Raw genomic sequence first — 27,033 nt, forward strand, 5'->3', positions numbered from 1 at the left:
GTTTTTTTTAAACTCGTGGATTCAATTTGCATTCCTTCTTGGACCTTTACAGGTGCTAGTACACAGCTATTAAACATGTGACACAGCTAAGGTTAATTGGCTAATTGAACATGCACCGCGTGCAATTGCGGTCTCGGGCATTGGGCTAATAATGAAGTCACGGGTTTCCCTCAGGCTTAGGTTTATCGAAACTATGAATGATTTGAGCCGTTCCCAGATAATTCCCATCGTTTTTGACGTAACTTTTAGCTCATGCCTAGTCATAGTAGAAATCCTATAAAACAACGTGGATGGCCATGTATATAGCTAGCTAGTAAAGGCGTCCGTGATGTTTGTGTGGCTGAGTTTGTCGTTTGCGATCTTGGGAGCGTTACTTCTGTTTAAACGATTTCATTGGAGCTATGGATTAGCATGTTTGCTGATTGCAGGGATTGGAAACTTTTACTCTGTTGTCTTCTTTCTTCCTTACTTATGGATTTCTTGCACCGTTTTGCAGGAGCTGGTTTACTTCGAGGAATTGCAATTCTCCACTTTACATATGTAAACGTCGAGAATCCCACAATAATGCCAGCAATAAATTACAGCTGAATTACGCAGAATCTACTGCAGAAGCCTACTGGATTGTTGTTACTAAAGTGTGCAATGCGCGCGTTGATAAAAACCTCGAGAAAAAAAGAAAGAAAATTAAAAATAAGAATCGGGATGATCTCGATCAGTTGACATGCAACATTGCCCGTAACGAAAATGTGACTGTAATCAGGAGTGACGAGTGGAAGATTCAATTTAAGAAGTTGCAGTATCGGCTGGAAGACGAGTACTGTTTACATAACGTAGGATGGGTGAAATGCAAGCTGGGGACGTCCAGTAGTGTAATTGAGAATGAGTGTACACCATGTACTGGATACTCCTCTCTATCTGTAGCTCTCAATACTGCTTATTACATGTCCACTACACCATTGTGCACTTACATAAAGAGTTTGGTTTTGTTACGACTGCATGTGGTGATGAGCTATACAGCTCTCGTTTTTGTCACATTTGTGTATGAATGCTACACTGGGACAATACTGACAACGTGTCCATTGTGTGTTATCCTGATCAACATCATCATTGTAATAGACCTATGTTGGCTGTATACAAGTCCAGGTAATGTGGTGTTTGATATGTGCAATTACATTGGGGAGCAATGTGTTCAAACTTGTTATGACATCCCATTATTTGTTGAGTCCAAGTCTTTTGTGTCCCTATCAGCCATTCCTTCCTGTAGTGCTTATTTCTTCAGTTATTTCTGCAGTCCTGTCTATACCATCTCCATTACTGCAATTATAACAATGCTGGAAATTGTGTTTTGGGTACGCACAGAGGCTGAAAAGATACGGTGTGGAGCAGTTACTGCTGTCTCTTTAAGAAACTGGATAATGTGGCGCCAGAATTTCTTCAATAAGAGTTACTTCTACTACATAGCCTCATTTCTAACTAAAGTCACTCCTTCAATTCTAATATCACTGACTACAGCTTGCTTTCTAAGTGGCTATTGCAGCCCTGTCTATTTTGTTATGATAATTACTGTCATGCCTACAGTGGAATACTGTCGGACATTCCCAGGCTTCTTCAATTATCCACAACAAGTGTTTAGTTGGTGTATGACAAATCTAATCCATTATGTTCGGACTTACTATTGTTACACTATTAACATCATCAACTTGGTGAAGACACAGTGCATTAATGTTTGCTATTACCTTCCTGGTCCGTTTGTGGTTAAGATAATCATTTCTCTGATTGTGATACCTGCTTGTGGTACCTATGTAGTGATCTACCATTATGGCACTACTGTACAGAAAGTAGACATGACAATGATGCCTGAAAAGAGAGGGTCCTTGATAGTTGAAACAGTTGTTGACCGGATTAGACAATCAATGATTTTTGATGATGATTTTGGCTACTTTAGACGAATCTGCTGGGTGGAAACACAAGATGGTGCAAACTACATGACCACATTCAGACCAGGCTATCATGGTGGGTGGGTTATGGCAAATGGATGAGGTGAACTTTGAGGTAACAAAAGATACAACTACTTATTCACAACTCCTACAAAAGTATGATCTAATAAAGTTGGAATTTGGCATTGACTGGTTGGTAGTGCAGTGGAGGGATTTGAGGACACCGTTGTACTGTGGGCTGGCGATCTGGTTGTACATGTACACCATAGAGGAGCCTATACCATCTAACATTCATGATCAAGCTGGTCACTGGATGAGGAACTACAACCCAGCGAAGGATCCTGAAGACTTTGTTAATCCTGTCAGGGAGTGGGAGAGAAATTATCCAGGTATTGTATAATGTACATAATTTTGTATGCAAATTTAATGGGTGTATATGAAGCTTTTCAGAATTGTACTAAAGTTTTTGTTTACTTAGTACACCTTGCATCAAATGTCTTAGTTTTTACCTTATTACCCTATTGTCTCGAATAGTGGCCCAGGGAGTTTATTTCTTTCGAGCAACTTTCACCCAGACCCAGTGGCCTGGGTGAAAAGCTACTTCAGTGAAATAAACGTGTAGGTAACTTTTTTGGCTAGGCCACTATTCAAGACCGGCCACTATTCAAGTATGAGGATACCACCATGCAGTAAGTATACTGATGCCGTTGACCAATTGAAAAGTCATTGATAATACTTGCCAATGTTAGGAGTGGTGATGTGAACTCACCTGCAGATTGACAGTAAGAAAGTATCACTGATAAAAAATATTTTAAGTGATGTAAAATGATTGTACGTGATCTGGGGGTATACAATTCACCAGTGTATTACTTGTATCTGATGTTTATATTTGGACAGGTTGTTACAGAGACATTGACTTGTACATTGTACTGGACAGCTCTAGTAGTATTGGAGAATTTTCATATGTAAAAGCAAAAACTTTTGTGGCAAACTTGATTAGTGGCTTCACAATTGCTGAAGATGGCGTGAGAGTTGGACTTATTATCTATGGAGCAACTCCAATTCCCACATTTTACCTAAATTATTCTTTTAACAAGAATGTCATAGTAGGTAAAATTAAATCTGTAAAGTATCTCAGCAGTTCCACTGCTACAGGGGATGCCATACGTTTCATGACAAACACTGGCTTCACTGAAGAACATGGAGTACGAGCATCTGATGGAGCCATCCCACGTGTAGCCATAGTCCTGACTGATGGAGAGTCTGATCGTGGACAAAATGTGCCTGGGGCAGCTCAGTCAGCTAGGGACCAGTCTATTGAAATGTTTGCATTTGGAATTGGTAGTAATATCAATGAAATAGAGTTATTACAAATTGCTGGGTCACCAGAGAGAGTGTTTCGAATTGACAGCTTTAGTAACATCGATGATGTGAAAGCAATGATCACTCGAGGGTCTTGCAAATGTAAGTTATTAAACTCTATTACAATTGTGATAACAATGACAATAATGAATTTTTACCAGTACACAATTTTGCATTGGTAAAAATATGCATGTGTAGCTAGAATTGTCCATTTGAAATTGCATAACTAAGTTCTAAGAAAACCAGTCTTATCGCCCATCACAACAGTTTGATTTTTCATGACGAACAAAAACCTGCATGAATACATAATCAAATTTCCCAAGTAGTTGGCTTTTGCTGGCTGTTCTTTCCAAACTCAGCGCATAGCAATCTGTACAAGCAATCTGGAGTTATGGCCAACATGAGTATTGCGGTTGTACAGTCTGGTGATGTTGGATGAAGACCCATGCGTGCTGTAAACTATTTCCTTACAGTTTTGAGCCCTGAGTGATCCATAACTAGGCTTAGCTATAGTTCATCTCTACACAATTCAGTCTGAAAACACCATTGTCACCCCACCCACTGCCATTATGAGCTCACCTGATACAGGCAACTGAAGTATTGTATAGAGCATTAAAAGGAATTTCCTCAGTTTGCACAAAATTCATGGTGAGTAACTATATGAAAAAATTCACAAAGATGGAAGCAAAGTATTTGTTCTTTGTGCTATATGCAGTACATTCCATATATAGTTATATTAAGCCAACTATCTTGTTGCAGCTACAGTGAAAGCTACGGTCAATTTGACTTACAGTGGAAACCTTACTAATGGTCAGAGTAAGGTGTTTGAGTTTACAGTAGATGAAGGAGGTATTACAATTGAAACACATACCAACAGTGGAATGATAACACTCTTTGGCTCCTATACCAACCCTAATCCTAGTCCAGTATGGCATGACCATGTTGTACAAGGAATCCAGGATAGTATCACAGTGCTTATACCACACTTGGCTGCAGTTAAGAGGAGGCAGGCTGACTCTATAGTGTTTTATTGCAGCTTGGTTGGAGTGGACAGCAACAATGAATTCTCAATCAAAGCATTGAGGAACTCATGATCACTCTCTTGACTGTGTGTATAGACTGAACATCATTTCCTAGCTGTTTAGCATATAGTAATATTCACATATAGCTGTCAATGTATTTGAGTTTGTAACTTAAAATTTTATTATGCGCACTGTTATTGTAGATAAATTGATTGATTGATTTATTGTTTAAACTTACAGTACTCGGCAAAGCCATTCTTCCGCACTGCATGGAGTACTCATAACATTACAAACACATACACATGCGGCAACACACACGACGCATAAAAATTATTACTACTGCTGTAACAATAACAGTTCAAGATGAGTACTTACGTATTACAAATAATTTGTAATGTCATCAAACAAACTAGATGGCAATGAATTCCACCACACTGTAGCCTGGTGCCAAAAGAAGTGCAAACTAAAGTTCTTTTTGTATTGAGAAATGTCTGCAACCATGTTGAACAACTGGTATTGTAAGATGTAAGAATGTTTACAACTAAAGTTTATATTGGTGGCTGAAGCAAAATACCCTCACCAAGAAAATGTTAACTCAACATGCATATGGTAGGAATATATTATAGTAATCCCAACCATGTTGGGTTAACATTAATTCCTACCATACTGCAGTAGTTCCTATCATAATTTAGTAATTTCTCATGCAGTGATGTAAGTCTAGCTATAGCTCTTATTTGTAATTAATTAGTTTCGTAATTAAGTAATTAGTTTTGTTAAGTAATTCCCTGGCTGCCAGCACAAGTTGTTGGCAGACAATCAATACATACTTGTATTGTAAAGTATATATTTATAATAAACTGGGAAGCCATTCAAAGTTTGCTTTATAGCTACTGTGACCCATGGTCATACTTCCATTAGATACACTTTTCACACAAGGATTTTGGGATGATGATAGTAATTAAAAAGTAATGAGTTTGTACTGAAATCTCATAAAATTGTGAAATATCATTATCATTGCATTTTCACAAACTAGTAGTGAAAATGCAATGAATTGTGACTACACAATCACTGGTAATATTTTCACATGAAATTGATATACTGAAAATGTAATGATTTTTTGAGTACACCTTTTCATGACATTTTCATGTCCAATGTTTTGAACTATAACATAATGTGTCCAATGCTTTGAACTATAACATGATGAAAAGTAAATGAGTTTATATTTCATGAGATTTTCATGAAGTGCCAAAACACTTATGACGTAGTTGAATGAAGAGAGCTTTACTGCAAATGATCAATATTCTAATAGAGCAGTCAGCTCTGTAGCAGTCAGCTTAACATTGCCTTCTAAATTTCCTGGCTACATCTACACTAGTAATTATCTAAAAGCCTACTCAAAAAAGTTTTAAAATTCAGCACAGGCCATACTATAGAAATTATGACTCAGAAACCACAGATACAGACCAATTATGAGTATCTAGCTACTGTCAAGAAGACAGCATGTAATCTTCAAGGCCTCAACAGTGAAACATCCAAATCAACAAGAAAAGCCAAGCGTAATGATTTATTCTGAAATGACAAACTATTATGACTCCGGTCTGTTGTAAAATAATTCTACAGCATGTTATACATTATATGTGACCAAATTTGCAAGAAGGGGTCTTCCACACACAGCCAATTTTTGTGAACTGGAAAGACTGTAACTCAATGCTCATTGACAAGAGAGAAATATTAACCTGAAAAGTGCTTCATCAACCAAGCTATGTTGGTGCTAACTACTGACCATCATTAGCTTTTCCAATGTGAAGTTATGAGTCTTCAAAGTTGGTAATTTAGTGGTGTATCATGGGTACACATCTAACTTCATTAATTTAAGCCAGCAAATATCACCACCAGCCACAAGTTGACTGTAAAGTTTTGTCTTTGTTGTTGGAATCTATAAATCAGAGAATTAATTTTATTTCTATGTGTGTGCTTGTCCAGTCACTGTAACGTAATGCAAGACATGTTGCAAACATATAAAATGTATTCCGTGTGGAGTGCATGCAATCATGGCTCTCTTGTGCGTGATGGCACTATCAGCTGCTGTTACTGCCTACATAAGTATTATTATCACAAATTAGAAGCCATATGATACCAGCTATACACAAAGTAGTGGTTGGGACAGATTTCCCCTGAAATATATTGGAGGATTAATACAATAAATGTAAGAATTTCCAGTAATATAAGTTTACATTGTATGCCCATGTTGCTACTTCTGTTAATACAATAGTGGTATACAGTTGTAATAAACTGTAGTTTTGTTTTATCAGCATAATTATACAGAATTGTTTGATAGCATCAATATTAACTCTTGGCAGCATATTAATTGATATATACGTCCACATTCATAGTGTTTCTATTGTTACAGTAAAGTTTCCTAAAGTCAAGTAATTACTGTTGCTTTCAGTGGCACTAGACACATAAGTGTTGTCACACAATAATTAATCTATTTTCTTTTAATAGATGTATATATGTATACAAACTGTGTTGACCTTCCATAAGTGTAGTCTCTATGACACTCAATTATGTACAATTCCTATTCAGCATGTATATTTCGTTATCCAAGCATGAGAAATAGCATAAAAGCTCTGTCTGTTGTGTGCTGATCACGATCTTCATTCATCAAGGTGTCCACAACCTTCTCACAGCTCAGATGGCTTAACTTTATGTGTGCTCCTTCACTGAGTAAAGTTTATTCTATTAGTATACACCAATTGCAATCCAAAAGTTTACATTTGTGTGAACTCTCGTTGTGTTTTATGTAGTCTGCTAATCCTAGAAATTTATTTGACGTTAATTTGCATTGCTTTAACTGGTTCTTAGAAAAACCAACATTGGTTATAGCATATCAGCAAACTGCATCTATATTAGATACAGCTTGCTGATGTTTTAAAAAATAATTATACGTAAGTTATTTTGAAACCTAATGTCACTCTGGACAATTGAGTAAGGGAATAAAAACTGTATTCCTGGAAATTTCATTAAAGCTAATTTGTATGGCTTTATAAATAACTGGTTCTTAGAAAAACCAACATTGGTTTGCCATTTAAGGTGCTGATATTTGTTTTAGTGATGTCACTCGGGATATGAATCATTATCTTACTATAGCCATTTTTGGTAAATATAGGATACCTAAGCAAGCATCTTTTACACAATTAGGTATTTGGAATATCGATCATCCAAAATTATCTTAGGTAATTCAATATACTTTTCAATACCTTGATCTCTTAAGACTATTGTTGGCATGGATACATAGTTAATTTAAAATTTTACAATATTGTACATTTTGAGCTCTTTTCACTAAACATGTGTACTAGCACATTACCATTAACTTCAGAAGTGCCTGGTCACACCTTTGTACATATATATATCTCAATGAAGCAAACGCATAGCAAACATAACATTATTATTACTGCTGTATATACACAATAAGCTGGCCAGTGGTTAGCATTATATATATACATGCTTCATTCTGCAATGTACTGTACATTTTTATGGATGCTAATTAGTGGTACCTCTCTTGCACTGTTAAAAATAGGGTGCTTCCATACACCTTTAGGGGTGCTCTACCTTCTGTGTACACCAAGATCCCGAAGGGTGTTCACATAGATGATACAGGGTGTGTAGCAAATACCTGTATTTATCTAAAGAGTTTGTTAGTTGCTCTTTGTGGGGGTGATATTTACACCAACTATACAAAATTGAGTGTACATGTACACCCAGGGCTGCTTCTTCCACCTTGTAGTAGGTTTACCTGCACCCAATAAAAGAAAGTAAGGGTTTGTGCGTAAACCCTTAGGGTTTGATTATCAGTCAGTATGCTAGCTAGAACCTTATTGTACTGTTTTGCATGCACATTGTATAATACAGTAAACATTTTAATAGATTCAAGTCAAAAATACAGTCTGCATACATGCATGCACACAATTAACATGCATGCACAATTCACTAAAACCTATATAAAAGAAAATACACTTCCATGTTTTCGCTAATTTCTAAAAATTGTTTGCAGGCTGCTTATAGAATTTCTAAATTGTTTGTAGGCTGCCGATGAGCTTCACTGTGGCAGTAGGTACAGCTTGATCATCTCTAATGTTAAAGACAAAGTGTTGAAAGAATATCATCACAGGAGCTAAGGCCTTTGGATAAGATATGTTGAACATGAAGTAGGTAGCAATAAGATTGACTACCGCATCTATCAATCGCTTCGCTCTTCCAGATAAATAATCTGTTCACAACAGATGAAATATTGGATCCTGCTATCACTATCATTGTGCAGCCCTGTCACTGCTATAAATGTAGCTGACTGCATTTCTGATATCTCATCATCCAGATCAACATCACTACTCTATAGGTAGATGAACATATATTAACTTTAAAGGGCATAATAATCACTGCATATATAGAATCAATAATGCTTGTATATGTCTAATAAACTAAACATACTGTATATGCTTACCTTGTAATGCTTCAAAAAAACTTCTTTGTTTTTACAAGAACGTGGAAAAAGTAACTTAAGGAGCAGATCCACACAGTAGTAGTCTGTAAAATCTATATCGGGTATAATCATAACAATACGTATTTTGCAGATCAACTTGCCTTCAGATTCCTCATAATTTTCATTTTCTAGCTTATCAAGGACTTTCTTTATTGTAGGGCGAGATTTTGATTCTAGTTTTGACAACAAAATCAGTTTTTCTTTCCATTCTGGTCAACGGTCCATTAATGAGTTGACTACTTGGTCAGCACCAAGAAAAAAGTAGAACTCACGATGCACCTGCATATTAAAGTTATTGCCACTGATTGTACATGGCTATACTATAATAGCTATAGCTTCTAAAGGGCTTATACTGCATGGCAATGATGCATGATTATACATGTAGCAAATATAGCTATAGCTATAATACGTATACTGCATGACTTACTCCTTTGGTGGTTGACAATGCAGGAAATAAATCAATCACATCAGCAATTGCAGGATTATTTTGCTGGATCCATTTTTGTCTAGTAGCATGTGTTTTCTCCATAAGCTCCTTTATCAGAGAATGGTTCCTCCCACCTTTCTTGCCCTTTACATACTCTGCTTGCATATCTTTGATGGCCTCTTCATATTCTTCATCTGCATTCTCATCTGCTGCTGCCTCAACGTCAACTGCGTCATCTGGGGTATGACCAACTCTTCGTTTCTTGGAAGACTGCTTATCAGTTGCATCATTGCGAGGATAATCTCTTCTAAAATTCTTAAAGGACGACCTCAACTGCAATCTCCAGGAGCCCTGTACATAAAACACTGTACTAATATCATGATATATATATATACACACACACTTACAAAGCCATTAGTCCCCACTTTATCAGCCAGATTTGGATATTTCTCTATCAGTCCTTTACATATGGTGATATACTGTTCCGATGTTGGATAAACAGTGTGGATCATCATCAACGTACGTAAAACCTGAACTATTTCACGTCTTGCTTATGATGGTACTACTCCGGTGGAGATAGCTTGGTTAACCGTTGCAGAGAAGAATTCTTTTTCCGGAATTTTGAAAGAAAGATGCCAGTTTCCCCCACCCTGAGGTTGTTGACTTAATTTAGCCAGCTGGTGATCATGATCATTGTTTACATCGAGGTCTGCATCAACTGATACCCCAGAATCGTTCATAGAAGAGCTCTACATAAAATTGAAATAATATAACTAGTGAAAGGAGCTATACAGCGGTTTAAGCACTTCTTGCATGCAATTCATACAAGTGGTTGCGTATATAGTTACGCATGCGTCACATTATAAACGATTTCTTGGCATCACAACGGTATTCAGTACCGATCAAGCCTCAGACGGTTGCATACACGACAAGTTTCATTGGCAGGGATGATAGAAAAAGTTTTTTTCACTCCAAGAGCATGTAGCCGATAATAGTACACACGCATGCGCAATCACATGCACTAGCTACCGGGATTTTCAAGTCCGTTGTCCTATGTATTTTGGCGCATGCGCTTAGCAGTGCGAAAGAAATGGCAGATTCAAGTGAGATCAGGTAACTGTGTGTGCCCTATTATGATGAATGATTGTAAATGAGATAAAACTATTACTCACTGTGTTTTTGTGACTCCTTTATCACCAGTGAATGGCCCTTCGGTTAGTAGGTTTTTAGCGCATGCGCAATTGTAATAGGACAACGGACTTGAAAACCCCGGTATGCACTATAGTATTATACGCCTTTCGTACAAAAATTGCAAGAAGTGCTTAAACCGCTGTACTGTGTAGGTATGTAGTTAGCAAACTGTTACAAACATATACTGATACCATAGTTTGATCGGATTGTTGTACCGCTGCCGTCTCGAGCTTCTGTTTTAACCTTCTTACGGTTACCCTATCCCCAATCATCGGAATCAACTCGTTAAATTCATCTTCTGTAAGACTGAAAAAGCCTAGACCATTAATCCTGTTCTCTGAAAAGCTCTTGACGACATCTTCATGTATTCCTGCTTCTTGCAGGAAAGAGCAAAGCTCATGTGTGTTCATCTCATTTACATCCATATCGGCTGAAGTTGAAAAGAACTGGAGTGCACTAGTAGCACCCACTCGTACTTATAGCCACATTGCTAAGTGAGATTGCGTGCAGCGCATGTGTGCATGCACATTAAAACAAAAACAAAAACACGTGATCATATTGCACGCCGAGCTGTATATATACTTGCATATTAAACCTTTATTTCAGATTTTATAATATTGATAGCTAGCTAAATGGAGCAGATTCGAACGTCAAGTAAGTGAGACAAGCATGCATGCACAAGCACTGCACCATATAGCTATACAAAATGCATGCATGTATACACGTACTGCATACTGCCGGTACAGATATTCAGGGCCGCCCAGAGAAATTAAGGGGCCCAGGGCAAAGAATTAAAGTGGGGCCCTTGACCCAAGTTGTAAGGTGAAGACCAAAAAAAAAAAAAAAAAAGTCACAACCTGCTGGCAATGACAATAACTACCCATCACCATGCAACCATATCTCCTTATCTATAAGCTTGCTACACTGCTCCTCTGAAGAATACTGTGACTGCTCTATTAGAGTATTTAGATCTGACTGTTCTATTAGAGTATATCGATCTTTAAAACAGGTATTCAGGGGGGCCCGGGGCAAAATGCCCCAGTCCCCCCCCCCCCCCCCCGTGGGCGGCCCTGCAAATATTTACGGCTATACAGTACAGATTAGATGAAACTTAACGCTTGCTCGCGAGGAATTTACTCGCACTCGTGAGTAGTTTACTCGCACTCGTGAGTAGTTTACTCGCACTCGTGAGTAGCGCATATACCCCCACAGAAAGTTTTAATGCTCGCACCTGCGAGTAAAGTATACTCGCACCCACGGGTAGACTACTCGCACTCGGAGTTCTATGCTCGCGAGCGTTAAGTTTCATCTGAGCTGTACCGTAGCTAAGGCCAGGCAAACTTGATTACTTGCTTCTCATCCACAAAATTTTGGATGATTTGCATGCGGGCGGGAGGTCATTTTTCATTATTCATTATTAAAGAAAATGTTCCAAACCAGGCTATCTGTTGCTATAAAGGTTAGTTAAAGCCTTCTAAAAGCTAATACTTACGTTTTACCACCCTTTCTTGGGTGCAAGAGACGTTTGCTGTGCTGTAAAGTGATAGCCAGCTTACTCAGCATCAAAAAACGTGTGCACGTGATTGATAACAGCAATAATGAAATTAGAGGCGGTAGGGTGAAAAGTGATGCGGGCGGGGATGAGAAACAATTAATCAAGTTTGCCTGGCCTAACTAGTAGCTATACTGCCGGACACTACAAATATAATATGTGAGCGTCTAAGCCCATTATGCATGCTATATTATAGCACAATTTGAAGAATAATGAGTGCATGCATGCTTTTTGCTAGAATAATTCTATAGAATAATCGGAAGTTGTCAGGAATATTAGAAGAATATATAGTCGGATTATATAATGGCCAACTTGGTTGGAGACATCCTTGAGGACTCAAGAGGTATATAGATTCTAATGAAAGTGAAGATTCTGAAGCTCATGCAACGTATGGCTGCATGTATATACGTATAGCTCTTTTTGATTGATGTAGCTAGCTATTTAATGACAGACTCGACAGTTGAAATATCACTGGCAAATCCGTTTTTTATAGTTGATAGTGTACGTACTTAGCTAGCTGGTAAATAGCTTGTCGTGAGAGATCTCGTGTTTGGGAATATAGCTAATGGGTAATTAATTAATTAATTTTAAGAAATTCTCGAAAGAATAATAAGGCGAAGTTAAAAGAATAATAGGCTCAGCTGCAGGCCTATATACTGTACCTCTGTACCTGGGACGTTAAATGATATTATTTAACAGGTGCATGATATTGTATGCATATATATACAGGGGCGGATCCAGAGTTTGGAAAGAGGGGGGGGGTACCTTTCTGAAAAACAGTTGAAGACCAAAAAAACTTGCTGAAAACCAGTTGAAGACCAAAAAAAAAAAAAAAAAAAAAGGTCACAACAATAATAGCTAGTTATCCTTACCAACTATATCACGTCTGTTATGTAAAATAAAATCCTATTTATAGCTTCATAGGTAAGCTACACTGCCTCATGAACATTGTGACTGCTTTATTAGAGTAATTGACTGCTCTATTAGAGTATCTCGATCTTGTATGCAATTTCTTGAAGGGGGGGGGGGGGCATTTGCCCCAAATGCCCCATCCCGGATCCGCCATTGATATATGCAGGTTTGCTGCAGCAGATATCCAGGACTGAAAATCAATTAACTTGCCCACTATGCTCCATTCAGGCGCAATTGCCATTATGCTATAATATTAAGAGTTACCTGCAGCATTTAAAGCTAATCCATGCTCATCAACCCGGATTTCGACTTAAATGTGGGATTAATAGTTGTCAAAGAAGTTTTACTAGTTTTCGAACATATCAAAATCATGCTTATGATCTACACAAGCATCAAAATCCACCCGCCATTGACTGTTGCTCCTAACATTTCAAACTGTGAACAAAATCATGAGATTTTTGATTCTACTACTGATGGCACTCTACCATATGATGAAAATGTTAGTATACCTATATCAGAATTTACTACACCAGAAACTATGCAGAAATTTTCAGCACGTTTCATCCTAGGATTGAAGGAAAAACATAAAATTCCTCAGGTGGTTATGCAGCACATAATAGAAGAAGTAACCAGCTTAAACCAGATAAGATCACATTCATTAAATTCTGAGGTACGTGCAGATTAGTTATATCATACAAGAATATTTACTATATTCTAAATTTTTGGCATAGAGCCATTTAAGCTGTGTACGCATGATTAAGAAATTTAGTGTACTGTGCATGACACATTAGTACCTGCATATCTCCACATATATACAGGTCATGAAAATCGCGAATGAGGAGGGAGCATCAATGTCTCTATGTGAGAAGTTAAAAACATTGTTTGATGATGATGGCCAATATGGTCATCCATTTCAAGGATTAGAAACACAGCATCAACAAATGAAGTACATTTTCATTATATTGTAAGTATGACATTCATGGACGTGATATGCATGCATGCGTAATAATATTTTCTCTGCATTATTTAGGAGCCGGTCCAAAAAGTCCTTGGCGAAAGACGCATCTGGAAAGGGAGGGGAATTAAACGAAAATGTGTTACCAAGCAGGATTGTACATATTACATACCTATTTTAGAAACCCTTCAAGTATTACTGAAAAATGAAGCTATCCTAGCTGAGGTTACACAAAATTTTATGGTACTTATGGTGATTGTATTGTCACAGGTGGAAAATGGCCACAATATGTGTAGTGATACTATGAATGACTTCTGTGATGGCTTAAATTTTTCAGCTAATGAGCTCTATTCGACAAAGCCCAATTCTCTGCAAATTTTGCTATGTTATGATGAGTTGGAATGCTGCAACCCGTTGGGCTCAAAAACCAGTATTCACAAATTAGGTACTTATGTGCATGCACGTTTAATACAACTTGCAATACATTATTATAGCCGAGTTTCAAATTACCATAAGGCCATACCTATTTGATCTTATCTTGCGCGGGCAAAATTATTTTAAATTTGGGTAGGTAGGTCGGTTTGAAAATGAAATTGATAAACAAAATGTAAACAAGTGAATGTAGCGATTAGCTTTATTACTAACTTCATGATCATTAAAAAACTAATAGTCTGTGAAATCTCCACTTTCAACACTCTTCTAGTAGCATCAGATTTGAATGACTATAAAAATACTGTAAATCTCCAAAGAACTTTCCCATTTTACCTGTGCAATTTTAGAGCATTTGACGATCTTCAGTGGTCCTTTCTTGACTGCAACACTTAACCACGCAGATGATGTTGACGTCACACTGCTGTTAAATAAGAACACTTGATTTTCAATATTATTTGATTTGAGGAAAATTGCAGTTGGTCGGGCCAGTACAACATAAGATCAGATAGGTATGGCCTAAGTAATAAGTTCTGTGTATGTAAATTAAATAGGGTGAAATCAACATGCTAAGCAATTCAAAATTAACAAATAAAAGTTTCCATGCAACTCATGTTCCTTACATGCATATATATACACCAAGAATTTAGTGAAAACATAGTGAAAACAGTGGCTATAGTGAACATCACTGTATACAGATTAGTGACTGTCACTACGAATTTGCAGTGATGTTCACTACTGCATGATCTCACACAGATTTCTTTTAACTTTTATAAAATTAATGGGCATATAGTTGGTGAGTAAAGTATATACTTGGTGAAGTTTTATATGTCCTACTGCATGATCCTTATTTTAGAATGCATTCATTAAGCATCATAATATTATGTATTGCATATATATCTGTCATATTCATGCATGCATACATGCATGCTTATGTTTCCATGTCATATAAATCTATGCTGGGAATTTTTACTTTACACTTGGAAATATACAACCAAAGTATCGCTCACGGCTCTCAGCGATTCAACTTTTGTGCATTGCTAAAACAAGCATCATTAAAAAGTATGGTATGAACGCAGTTCTAAAGCCTATCGTTGAAGATATCAAAAAACTGGTTTGTGCATGAATTAACATTGTAATGTTGTGCCACACACTCTTTTTGAGGTTCTGCACATTATAATATATAATAATATATAATATAATAATATAACATGATAATTTAATATGTACATTGTGTATATATTGTATGTAGGAAAAAGGCACAGAATTTATTCTTCATGCAGAGTCCAAAACAATTTTTGGCTCCTTGGCCTTAGTATCAGCAGATAATTTAGGGAGCCTTTCTCTTGGAGGTTTTAAAGAAAGCTGCTCTGCTATAAAGATATGTCGCCATTGCATGGCCACTAATGAAAACTTTAGGCAGCATGTAAGGTGCTCAAGTTGGTTGTATGTTTACATAATATGAACAGTTCCTTGAAAGCGACTTTGAACTAAGGACCAAAGAAAATCACAAAAGTCAGTGTGACTTGGTAGAAGCAGACAGATCAGGAGAACAATCTAAAGAATATGGAATCAACCGTAAATCAATTCTCAATGATTTAAAATACTTTGATATGTGCAATGGTTCTTTAATTCCGGATGTGATGCACGACGTTTTGGAAGGAACACTACAATATGAGGCAAAGTTAATGCTAAATTATATGATTTTTACAGAAGAGTACTTTACGATTGATCATTTAAATTCAAGGATATAATGATGCAGTAAGCAATAGATCACTGCACTTGTAAAATACATTGGACTTTGTCATGTTGGCCAGAAAATTGTATCGATAATAAGGGTAGTTTATGGGCAATTTTAAGTTTATATGGATAAATCACCTTAGGAACTTATGGGGGTCACTATAGGAGAGGTGGCCTTTGTATATGACTGCTGAGACATGCAGTTTCCATTGTATATGAAAGTAATAATATACCGTATTTACTTGGTTAAACGCCGCGGCTACTATTACCTTAGTCTCAAAAATCGATGCGGCGACTATTCCAATTTGGGTTTCGTTACTTTCACATCGTTTGATGCCCTACGTAAAATTACGTAACAACACTGCGCTATATATAGGCGCTTTTATAAAATAATAATTATTAAGCACACTGACACGCTTTATCAAACCTCGAGAGAGTGACAGCAGCCAGTGGCCTGTGATGACGTGCTACTAAGGGGTCTGCCAGGATAACAGAAGTGAGTTATGTATGCATGAGTATGTATCACATCACCACCAAGATCACCACTGTTTGCCTGCATGGTTGTAATGTTTTATGCTACAATGCTATGAACAGAATTCTTAACATAGACATGGTGATAATTCCTTTAGTCCAGATATATTTCAACTTGCCTTGGTCAATTATAGTAGAGGGGCAGAGGCTTAGATTGTCCCATGCAGTTGCAGTGGTGTTGGTTTTGCAGTGTTGGTAGTTGAACTAGACCTACAGAATCGTCCCCCCTTCCCCTTAGAATTGCCTGTGAGCATAACTACGTAGCTAATGGATAATACTACAGTACAATTTCTGAAACAATATTAACTGTAAATTTATAACAGGAAAATTTTTACAAAAGTAAAATTTGACAAATTGGTTAATTTGTCCAATAAGCACCTCAAAAGTCAGTGTTTAGACCTGTTATTTTTTGCTTTTCGTCAAATTTTATTTCGTCAAAGCTGATTAATAATATTGTGAATTCTTCAAATTTTTCTTTCGTCAGTACTTCCTGTTGTATCTGTAAAACTTTGTTAAATATCTGCATACCTAATCATCTGTGCAGCACTGTCTGCCTTTCATTTGTGACAGTTAGCTATAGTGTGTGGGTCATGCCATTCTACAAGTGTATGTTATATATTACTCCACCATTACTGAAGCTCAAAGCAGCCACTGAAATCAATTTATTGTCATGCACAGTGCTGTATAGGTTGAGTAGCTGTATTGCTTGATTAAACACCTTAAATTAATTTTTAATATTTCATTGAATTAGTTAATACAGAAATATTGGCATTAAATTACATTTGCTATCTTTGCTGATAGTACAGTCTCGTGCAAGGTTTTGTATCCTGCCCCATGTTGTGCGTGCAGGTAACCTTTGTTATTTTATACAATTAGGCACGAGCAGCTGTTACTTCATAACACAAACACAATGGACTGCTTATGTTGGGACTGGTGGGATACAGGGAATTGGGGGATTCACCCATTCACCATAGGGACCTGCAATATATTAGTACAGACTGTCCCAATATTAAGTAAACTCAAGAGGGTTATCATTTCTGCCATTTGTTATCCAGCGTGTGCAAGTTCAACTCTTGCTCATGATTAGATATAATTGAATCACTCCAGTCTAACAGTTAAATTTCAAGTACATTTACTGCAAAATGGTGTTACACTGCACACAATCAGTAGAGTCTGAGTTAAAAGACAAACCAAGTGAATCGCCTCAGTTGGTAGGCATCAAATCATCCTCCATAATCAGTAGCAAACAAATTAAGATACAGCAACATGTGTGTGCCTTCAAAATACCAGCTATACTGTTACAGTATGTACTAAATTGAAATTGTTTACAAGAACTTTGTCCTGTACACTGTCATTGTAAGGCATACCCACCATGTCAGCATGTCCAAGTGTGAAGTAATTTATTTAGCTGGTCTTGAACAGCGACAATTCAGCACGTGCACTATTCTCTTTCCCTACATCAGGACCCTTTCCCCTTTCACTAAAGGCTTGAAACATGCCATTACTATGTAAAGCTGCTCCTGTACAACTGTAACTACTCTATTTATTAGACTGAAATGTTGTTTAAAAATCCATTGCTTTCGTATCATGTACAGCACAGCGTGTTTTGCACTGCTATGGACATTAAGTACGTATAGGCTTCAGATGAAGTGATTCAATTCATGTGTGGTAACCCAGGGGTTTAAATCAAAGGTAAAGTGCAGTTGTGATTCTGTGTACAGTGAATATGTATGGGGTTTGTTGGAGAGTCAACTACGGAAAGGTTGTGAATAATACTTAATGGTGAAATCGTACTTAGAACAAGTAATGTCCCCTCTGTTGGAGAAGCGACAAGTTCCTGGTGATAACAATCTGACTGAGTGTACAAATGATATTTATGAAGTTGTAGATAATGACACTCTTGAATTGTCTAAACTTACATGAACATTATTGTTAGTGTCTCTGTTGATTATGCATCCCCCCTCCCCCCACTGGATGCATCAATAATTACAGACTGTCCAGTATAATAAATAAAGAAATAATGGTTTGGTTCCAAATTCAGAAGAGAAGACCAAATGGTGTGTTTCCTAGTACATATAAAACAGTAAAATTGTCAGACCACATAGGACATTTGAAATAAAAGCTTCAGGGTATTTTAGCAGGTCAAGCATTACTACGAATAAGCCACATTCCATTCATAAATTATTAGGGCTACCATCTGAATGTAATAGAGGTAACATACTGTACATGTTCTGTTACAGAAAGAAGTTACGGTAATATTGGATCTACTATAAAGATGTGATAACAAAGGGTTAGTTATTTGTAAATAAAAAGATGTGATATTTAAACAACAATAATATGATCAGTTACAGCATGTACATAAAACTTGGAACAAAAAGTTATTGAGCGATGTACCACAGTGTAGCATCACACTATTGCAAATGCTGCAGCTCTTCAGCAAAAAAAGTCACCCTTGATGATAGAGTTCTATGTACAATATGAGGAGATACTGGCCAATTTCACCTGCTGTGCGAGTAGTCATGACTGACCCACAATTAGACGATGACATCATTGCTACCTGCATTAACAAAAACAAACAAAACAATTACTATTGTATTTCACTTTACAGAGCATGTCTAAAAAAACTTTGCAAAATGACATTTGTATTAGGAGAACGGCAGAATTCTACATGGAAAGTCACTACTGTCATCAAAATGAAGAAGTGAACACATACATAGCTACAGAAAGAAACTCAGTCATTACTGATGACATTACTGATGTGCGTAACATGCGTATGTGGGTAAAACCCAGTGGGTTTTTCCCTGAATCATCTTGGTGCTGGATGGTTCAAAATTTTTACGTTTTGATTTCTTGTTGCTAGCCCTCACTCTCCATTGTTGTATTTAGTCTTTCATTATATTCTATTCACTTATGAATATAAGTTTTCAGGTAGTCGTGCTCCTGGACTTACATATGGTTATTGTCTTGTATCTATGGTTACTAAGTATGTTGTTGGTTGTTTGGCAACAATGATAGATAGTCTGCTACAGTTGCTAGTGGTGCAAAACCCAGATGTTATAGATTACAATGGGCAAACAGGGTGTGGGTTATTTGGAGTATGGTGGAGGGGGTTAGACTGTGACTTCAGAATCACCTGTTTAATTGTAGTGCTAGGCTTATAAAACAAAACACTAGGGGTATCACGTATCACTTACTAAATCAATCTCAATCTGTGATTGTGGTCAAACTCACAGTCAACAGTCAAGACTACAAAATATCACTACAGTGGGAGATGGAAAGAGGTGTTAAAACTCACAGTTACCTATAAATAAATATTAAAACTTACGAGATGGAAAAACTTAAAATGTTTCAAAGCTCTGTAACAATTTCAATGATGTATCTTTCACAGTTGTAGATCAGAGGGGTAAGACAAGATCACGTGCACTACAAAGCACTAACAAAAATATTTTATTAAACCATAGTCATACTACCTGTTGAAAGTAATAGATCATACAACAACAATTGTATTGTAATCATTGATGCCTACTGTTACTGTTGACATGAAAGTCATGGGACAAAGTGGCAGTAAAGAGGGGTCTGGGCATACTCCCCAAGAAGTTTGAAACATAAGTGCCATGATTCAACCTGGAAATGATTTTAGAGAATGAGTGAGATCTGGAAATAATTAGCAAGCTGAAGGGACAAAATAACTATGTATATAATTATGTGCATGAAAGCAATGATTTGATGAATGTGTTGATTTTCAGTTTATAGTGAACTGTAAGAAAGAAATTAAAACTAGTAAGGTAATTTTTAATCAGAGTAGTAGACCATGAAAAAGAAAAATTTGAAAATGGCTATCTCAAGATGTATCTTTAGACTTTTAGTCAAATCCCTGTGGTAAATTGTAAAAGAGTTAAGAGGTACAATACGTAAGTATACTTTCCTGTAGTAAACCTGGCTATTTTGTCTAAATTTTAGAACTAGCCCAATCACCATTTACAACTAGCCAAAAGTCATTTACAGCTAGCTTTTTGGCCACAACTAGCCCCCCCCCTTTTTAGCCCTTGCCATAACAGCAGCATCTTTCCAATCATGAATCACACCACTACAAGCAACAAACTAAATAGAGCAAAATATGTATCAAGCCCCTTCCTCTACTTTTTGTACAGGGTCTATTCAGTTCACATGAAATACTTTAAGTACTTGTGCAACATTATTACACATTCACGTGGTCTTGTCCTACTCCCCTGGTTATATAGATAGGATGTATTAAGAAAGTTTAAAGCACAGGACTGGTGTGTTTGGTAAATGGATATAATAAACCTAAATAGTTTCAACACTTAAAGTAACAATGAAGGTGTACGGATTTATATCTAGCTGGCTCACATGGCCCAGACAGCAGCTTTCTTGGTTTACTATAGCTAGTTATACTAACTTTTAAAAATGCTAAATGGCCACATTGGATGTGGCCAGGGATGAAAACCTAACAATTAAGCCTAAAACAGTAGACAAAAATTTCAGGAAGATGCATTCAAGTCAGGTCAAAAGCTGTAAGCCAAAGGCTAAGGTAAATTTTGTCTTTGACGCAGATCATCCAATAGTGAGTGCTTGTGTGACACCTCAGTGAAACAAACGTACACTAGGTCCCTATTAAAAGATGGTCACCAGTAGGTTGAAATATCCCTGAAGTAAATTTTCACCATGCTTGTGCTAAGAATTCTGTTCATAGCATTTTTAAAACAGTACACTCAAGGATAATGGAAGGTAACAGAGATGATGTGATACATAATGCATACATACCTCTGTTATCCTGGCAGAGCAATTAGTCGCACATCATCTTCAGTCATCACAAGACTGACTGCTGTCACCCATTGAGTTTGACGTGTCTCAGTGCTTTATCAATGTGCCTATAATGTAGTGTTGTTACATAATGGTATGTAGAGGTGCATCAAACAATGTGAAAGTAACAAAAACTGTTTCAGAAATTGTAAGATTATGTGAGTTTCAGACCCTTGGGAAAGAGGCTACAGTATTATCCATTAGCTACAGTTATGCTATTCCTCTAGTAAAGAATACTTCAACTACGAACACTGCTGCAAAACCATCAACACCACTGCAACTGCATGGGACAATCTGAGCCTCTGCCCTTACTATAATTGACCAAGGCAGGAATATATCTGGGGTGAAGGAAATTGTTACCATGTCTGTGTTAAGAGTTCTGTTCATAGCATTAATAGCGGTATTGCAGCATAAAACATTACAACCAGGCATATTAAAGTGATCTTGGTGGTGATGTGATACATAATGCCGCATACTTTACTTACCTCTGTTATTCTGGCAGACCCCTTAGTCACAGAACACTAGCTGGCTGCTGTTACCTCTCCCCATTAGATTCTATGTATCTGGTTTGATAAAGCGTGTCCTCGCGTGTTTCAGTCAGTGCTTAATAATTATTTTATTAAAGCGCCTCTAACGCAATGTTGTTACGTAATTTTACGTGGGGCATCAAACGATGTGAAAGTAACGAAACCCATTCAAATTTGACCACCGTTCGATACGCGAGAACGATGTTTAAGCCCTTAGTTTCACAATGGATTGTGGGCCCCCTTCAGTGCGGTGACTATTAAAGGGGTTTTACTCTTTTCACCACCTTTCATAACCCTTAAGTAATATTTAATAAGTTCAAAAGCATCCAGACTTCCTACTGTAGTTGTTGCTCTCTCTCTTCGACTTTAGGGCACGCATCTAGTAATTGCCGCGAGTAGTCGACTTTAGGGGATGCGTCCAGTAGTTGCCGCGAGTAGTAGACTTTAGGGGAAGCGTCCAGTAGTTGCCACGAGTAGTAGACTTTAGGGGAAGCGTCTAGTAGTGCTAGCGTTAGGGTTAGGGTTCAGCTTTGGTTTCTTCTTCACCTTTAGGGTTAGGTTCTTCTTACTATATACAGCTAATTTCGTTAGGCCACACCAAGCGAGGGGTCCGACACTTCGTGAAATCTCGTACGCTCCTGCGGTAGAAATCAGAAATCAAGCCTCTAACCTCCGTGTTTCTCTGTAAATTGAGTCCGACACTTCGTGTTTCTCTGTAAATTGGAGAAGTTTTCCCGTAAATTATAGGTTACGTGGGTGGATATCAGCAGAAATCAACCTGGAAATCAGAAATCACGGCAGAAATCTGGAAATCTCGTACGCTTTTTGCGAAGTGTCGGACCCCTCGACACCAAGTCAAACCTTAGTTTCTGGTCACCCGCCCGCATGGTAAACCTGAAACCCTAGTTTAGGCCACTACAATGAGATAACTTGTTTCTCATCAACTTCTCATAGAGTAACACATGCGGGCGGGCGGGTTATCTCATTATTTCATTACTGCACAAACCATAGCTATAAATTGCAGATGTGTACAAAACCAATATAATAATCCTTTATTTTAGGTAATTGGCAGGTACACACCAAGCAATGGTGCACACTGAGGGTAAAACTCCAAGTTCACATAAGCTTCAACTTCAGTAACAAAGCTTTCATTTCCTTTATGAGAGCTCCACCAGTTTTGGGGTCATGTACCATACCACAGTACAGCAACAACAGCAGCAGCAACAGCAGCAGCAGCAACAGCAGCAGCAGCAACAGCAGCAGCAGCAACAGCAACACTGAGCAGTAGCAAACATCAGCAAACATGCAGCAGCGGGGTTAGCATGTGTAGGATGGTCAGTCTTATTAGGGGGGAGGGGCTGTCTTATGCACTAAAGCTACTATGACTCTTAGATATGCACATAGGGCACACTGATAAAACAACTTTGTTACATTGACATAATATGTTAGGACAACATATATTTAATGTGACATACCTGTGTTAAAATAGCAGTCATCTGTTACGATGACAAACACACTGTTACAATAGCAGCACCACTACTGTCAATAGTACATACCCTTGTAACAACGACACTCTCATGTAACAACTACACAGTTGATGTAATAGTTACGACAATGCTATAATAGCAAAATGTGATATTTACAACAACTGTGTACATATAACAACTTTGTTACAATGACATACAGCATATGTAATTTGACATACCAATGTTAAAATAGCAGTCGTGTGTTACAATGACAAACACACTGTTACAATAGCAGCACTACTACTGTCATGTGACATATTCCTGTAACAATGACACTCGCATGTAATAACTACACAGTTGATGTTATAACTACAACAAACAATATGTGACAATTACAACATTCATCAAGTTGCAGTTCTGGTAATGTTGAGTAACTCTAACTGTGATTTTAGGATGATACATAGTCTTGTATTACCAATGAAGGAATGAGCAGCTACATTATGTTTGGATGGCAAATCATTTATATAGACACGAGAAGAGGTTTGGTAGGTATGTTCAATAAGGTAGCCATGAATGTGTCCATTTATCCCAACAGTTTTGTACTTTCTACTTGGAAAAAAGTCAATCCACCTATGACAAGGATGTCCTTCACTTTTGTGAACAGTGGCAAATCATTAAGCTGCCAACCAAGATGAACAAAATCATTTCGATGATATTCTTCACCATAAACTTTAACCCACGTTGGCCTGCAACATGACAAAGAATAACTTTACATATGTACACACCTGATTCAGTATGAATGTGATATATATATTTGTGTATGTGAAACCTAGAAAATTTCAGCTAAAAAATATTACAGTACACTGGATACTTATTAACATATTAGTGCACACACATTTAGACCAGGGTTAAAACCGGATAGTAATCCAGATGAGACCCAGTTTTATTACAACAGAGGCGTCTACACCCAGAGCACTGTAAACGTGTTGTTGACTGCAGATAGCATTATAGCAGAGATCATCGACAAGAGAAAAAGATAATTGTTATATTAACAATAGACTTTTGTACTAAACTTTCAAGTTTGCTTGTACATGCTGGCAATTGATAAGTGGGTCTTCATGTGAGTCTACAGACAACAACATACAATGCCAAACACTTCTGCACTCTTATCATACTGATAAAATTGTGCTTCGAGAGTATGTACACTTTAGTACACTATCAAGACGAACATAATCCTTCAAGGTCAATTAATTCATAACCCACATGTTCCAATCCAGATATTCTATAACACAGATGAGACCCGCTTGACCTGGACAAAATGTGGCCCAGACAATCTGGATGACCCAACCTAGTTTCAACCCTGATATGGACCCCTGAAATCAGAATACCTCACCAATAAGGATGCCTTAATAATCAGAACACTTGTCCATGATCCAAACACATTTAGACCTCTGAAATCAGGACACCTCTCTGATAGAGATGCCTTGATAATCAGAACACTTGTCCATGGTCCCATTTGTATTAGTATACACACATTCGCATGGACCCGTGAAATCAGGACACCTAGATAACCATGCAGGACACATGTCCTTGGTCTCATTTGTTATGTGACCCGCTAAGCGAAAACCCGGCTATTTTGCATAATTCTGTTTTCAAGATAAATGCCATGGAAATACACTGGGTAAAAAATGTGTACTACAAAAATAATTTTATGTACGTTTTAATCGCTTCAGTAAACAGTGATGGAAAACTTGAATTGAAATCTCTAATACACCAGAGGATTCGCCTTTTCATGGAGCGTACGAAATATCTTTGTTTTGTTTTTGTACCACGAAGGAAACGTGAGTTATGCGTGTTTGTTTCCGTTGCGGTAAAATGTAACTTTGTCGTTGCCGTTTCTAAGCTTGAACAGCCTTCTTGCTTGAAAGCATGAGTGGATAGAGGCTGAAAACTGTACCTTGATGAATGTCCCAGTTCACGGCGAACACAATGGTGCAAGTCCCAACTCCGTAGCTTGTTGCATTCATGACTTTTGATCAATTAAAGGAGTGCCTGTAATTTATTTTTCGTATAGTCACTGTATAAATCGATTGTTTTGTTTTTCTCGCTGTCTACCGTTATAATTCCAAAAGTACCAACCAGATAAGGCTGAAACTTTAACAGCCCATTCGTTTTTCCCTCTCAAAGACAAAGAAATCATAAAATGAAGTTTGAGGAAAACCGTGTTTTCGCTCAGTGGGTCACATATTAGTGTACACAAAGGCTCATTTGCATTAGCGTATGCATGCACATTTAGACTATGTCACGTACAGTATGCTTTGAAGCTTACCCACCAATGAGATATTTAAAATACAACAGATATACCCACAAGTAGGTATCTAAACTGATTAGTTATCCATGACATTTTTAGTGATGTGTGTCACATGCTTTGCCAATGATTAGAAATACAACAATAGGGTGATCTTTAAATAAAATGTGTAACACGTGTAAACGTAACAGGTCACTAGTAAGAAAATGATATTCAACTCTGCATGTTATATAATACCTTAAAACTGTCACTGCTGAAGAGAGACTGTTGTATATACTATCCGGTTCATGTTCTAATTCACTTGGTAAACCACCTGCAAAATGGAATAATACCTTAAAACTACAAATTTATGAATATGCTCACATACATACTTGGGCCTGACTCTATTTGCTCATAATCAAAAAATCTCAGTTCTGTAAATTTCCACACAGCATCCTTTTAGTCTGGCGCAGCCGCCCCTTCGCATAAAGAGGAAGGGTCTGGTCACTCTAGCATTACAAATTTGTAGTGGTGGAGTGTAATTAAACAATGACATCACAACAATGGAAACAAGAATAACACATCTGACGACCATACAAAGTAAGCAGATCTCAGTTACACGGTATAGACGACTACCAGCAGCTTCAATCATTATTTCATCTTCATGAAACTTCGCAATAATCTCTTTCACTCATTACATAATTCCATAGTATCTATGGCAACTTCTAAACAAACGTCACAAAAATTCAGTAATTACCAACAACGCAATCTGATTGGTGTTACCTGTTTTTGGTAACAGGCCACAAATTTTTGTATGCTAGAGTGACCAGACCCTTCCTCTTTATGCGAAGGGGCGGCCACACCAGACTAGCATCCTTTGGTGACGGAGGGCTACGGCATATGGAGTATTTATGAAGTTTCCGATTTGAGCAACACCTTTTATGTACGCATGTTTGGCTTCCATCCTTATGTACTCACCCTCACCAAAATGTTTTTCAATGTACTTGGACTGTAAGTACTGAGCCTCTAATCCTGTGAACAGATTTGGGGAACTTTCAAAACACTGCAAGTATTCTTGATGCACCTTCATCTCTTAAGTTACTCACTTCTGTGACTTCTTTCCTTACAGCAGCACTTAAATTGTCGACCATAATATCCACAGATTGTTTCATTTTGTCAACTGAAAAATCAACAGTTCTTAGAGTAACTTTGTATTTTTCTTTTAAGGTTAATAAATAGAGAGCAGCTGAGTTCTGCAATGATGAAGATGACGAGCAGCAAGCCCCTAAGGCAAACCTGTCTGCTTCATCCACATGATCAAAACTCTGCACCTC

At 37.4% G+C, this 27,033-nt stretch overlaps 4 protein-coding genes across 7 annotated transcripts in view; 3 read left to right on the top strand and 1 right to left on the bottom strand.

Annotated features, from left to right (window-relative positions):
• Positions 1 to 27,033, top strand: part of LOC136269368 (cuticlin-6-like) — an 85,352-nt gene that overhangs the window by 32,198 nt on the left and 26,121 nt on the right. The gene's annotated exons all lie outside the window — the stretch shown is intronic.
• Positions 137 to 2,039, top strand: LOC136269338 (uncharacterized). Its single transcript, XM_066064896.1, has one exon. It carries the CDS (start codon positions 942 to 944, stop codon positions 2,037 to 2,039), a length of 1,098 nt encoding a protein of 365 aa, XP_065920968.1. The 5' UTR covers positions 137 to 941.
• Positions 2,030 to 4,563, top strand: LOC136269378 (collagen alpha-1(XII) chain-like). The gene is made up of 3 exons (XM_066064931.1): positions 2,030 to 2,326; positions 2,835 to 3,401; positions 4,059 to 4,563. The coding sequence occupies exons 1-3, from the start codon at positions 2,032 to 2,034 to the stop codon at positions 4,391 to 4,393; spliced, it is 1,197 nt and encodes a 398-aa protein (XP_065921003.1). The 5' UTR covers positions 2,030 to 2,031; the 3' UTR covers positions 4,394 to 4,563.
• Positions 23,447 to 26,987, bottom strand: LOC136269386 (uncharacterized). Of its 4 annotated transcripts, XR_010707316.1 has the most exons (4): positions 26,483 to 26,552; positions 26,092 to 26,424; positions 25,958 to 26,033; positions 23,447 to 24,158 (listed from the first exon to the last, which is right to left on the bottom strand). XR_010707316.1 is itself a non-coding variant. In XM_066064942.1 (3 exons), exons 1-3 carry the CDS (start codon positions 26,787 to 26,789, stop codon positions 23,996 to 23,998), a joined length of 351 nt encoding a protein of 116 aa, XP_065921014.1. In that variant the 5' UTR covers positions 26,790 to 26,987; the 3' UTR covers positions 23,447 to 23,995. The 4 variants fall into 4 exon arrangements, 1 of the variants encoding a protein (XP_065921014.1); XR_010707317.1 differs by having other exon boundaries at positions 26,088 to 26,581; XR_010707314.1 differs by having other exon boundaries at positions 26,092 to 26,567.

Source organism: Dysidea avara, chromosome 1 (assembly GCF_963678975.1).
Source record: "Dysidea avara chromosome 1, odDysAvar1.4, whole genome shotgun sequence".
Classification (NCBI taxonomy): Eukaryota; Metazoa; Porifera; class Demospongiae; order Dictyoceratida; family Dysideidae; genus Dysidea; species Dysidea avara.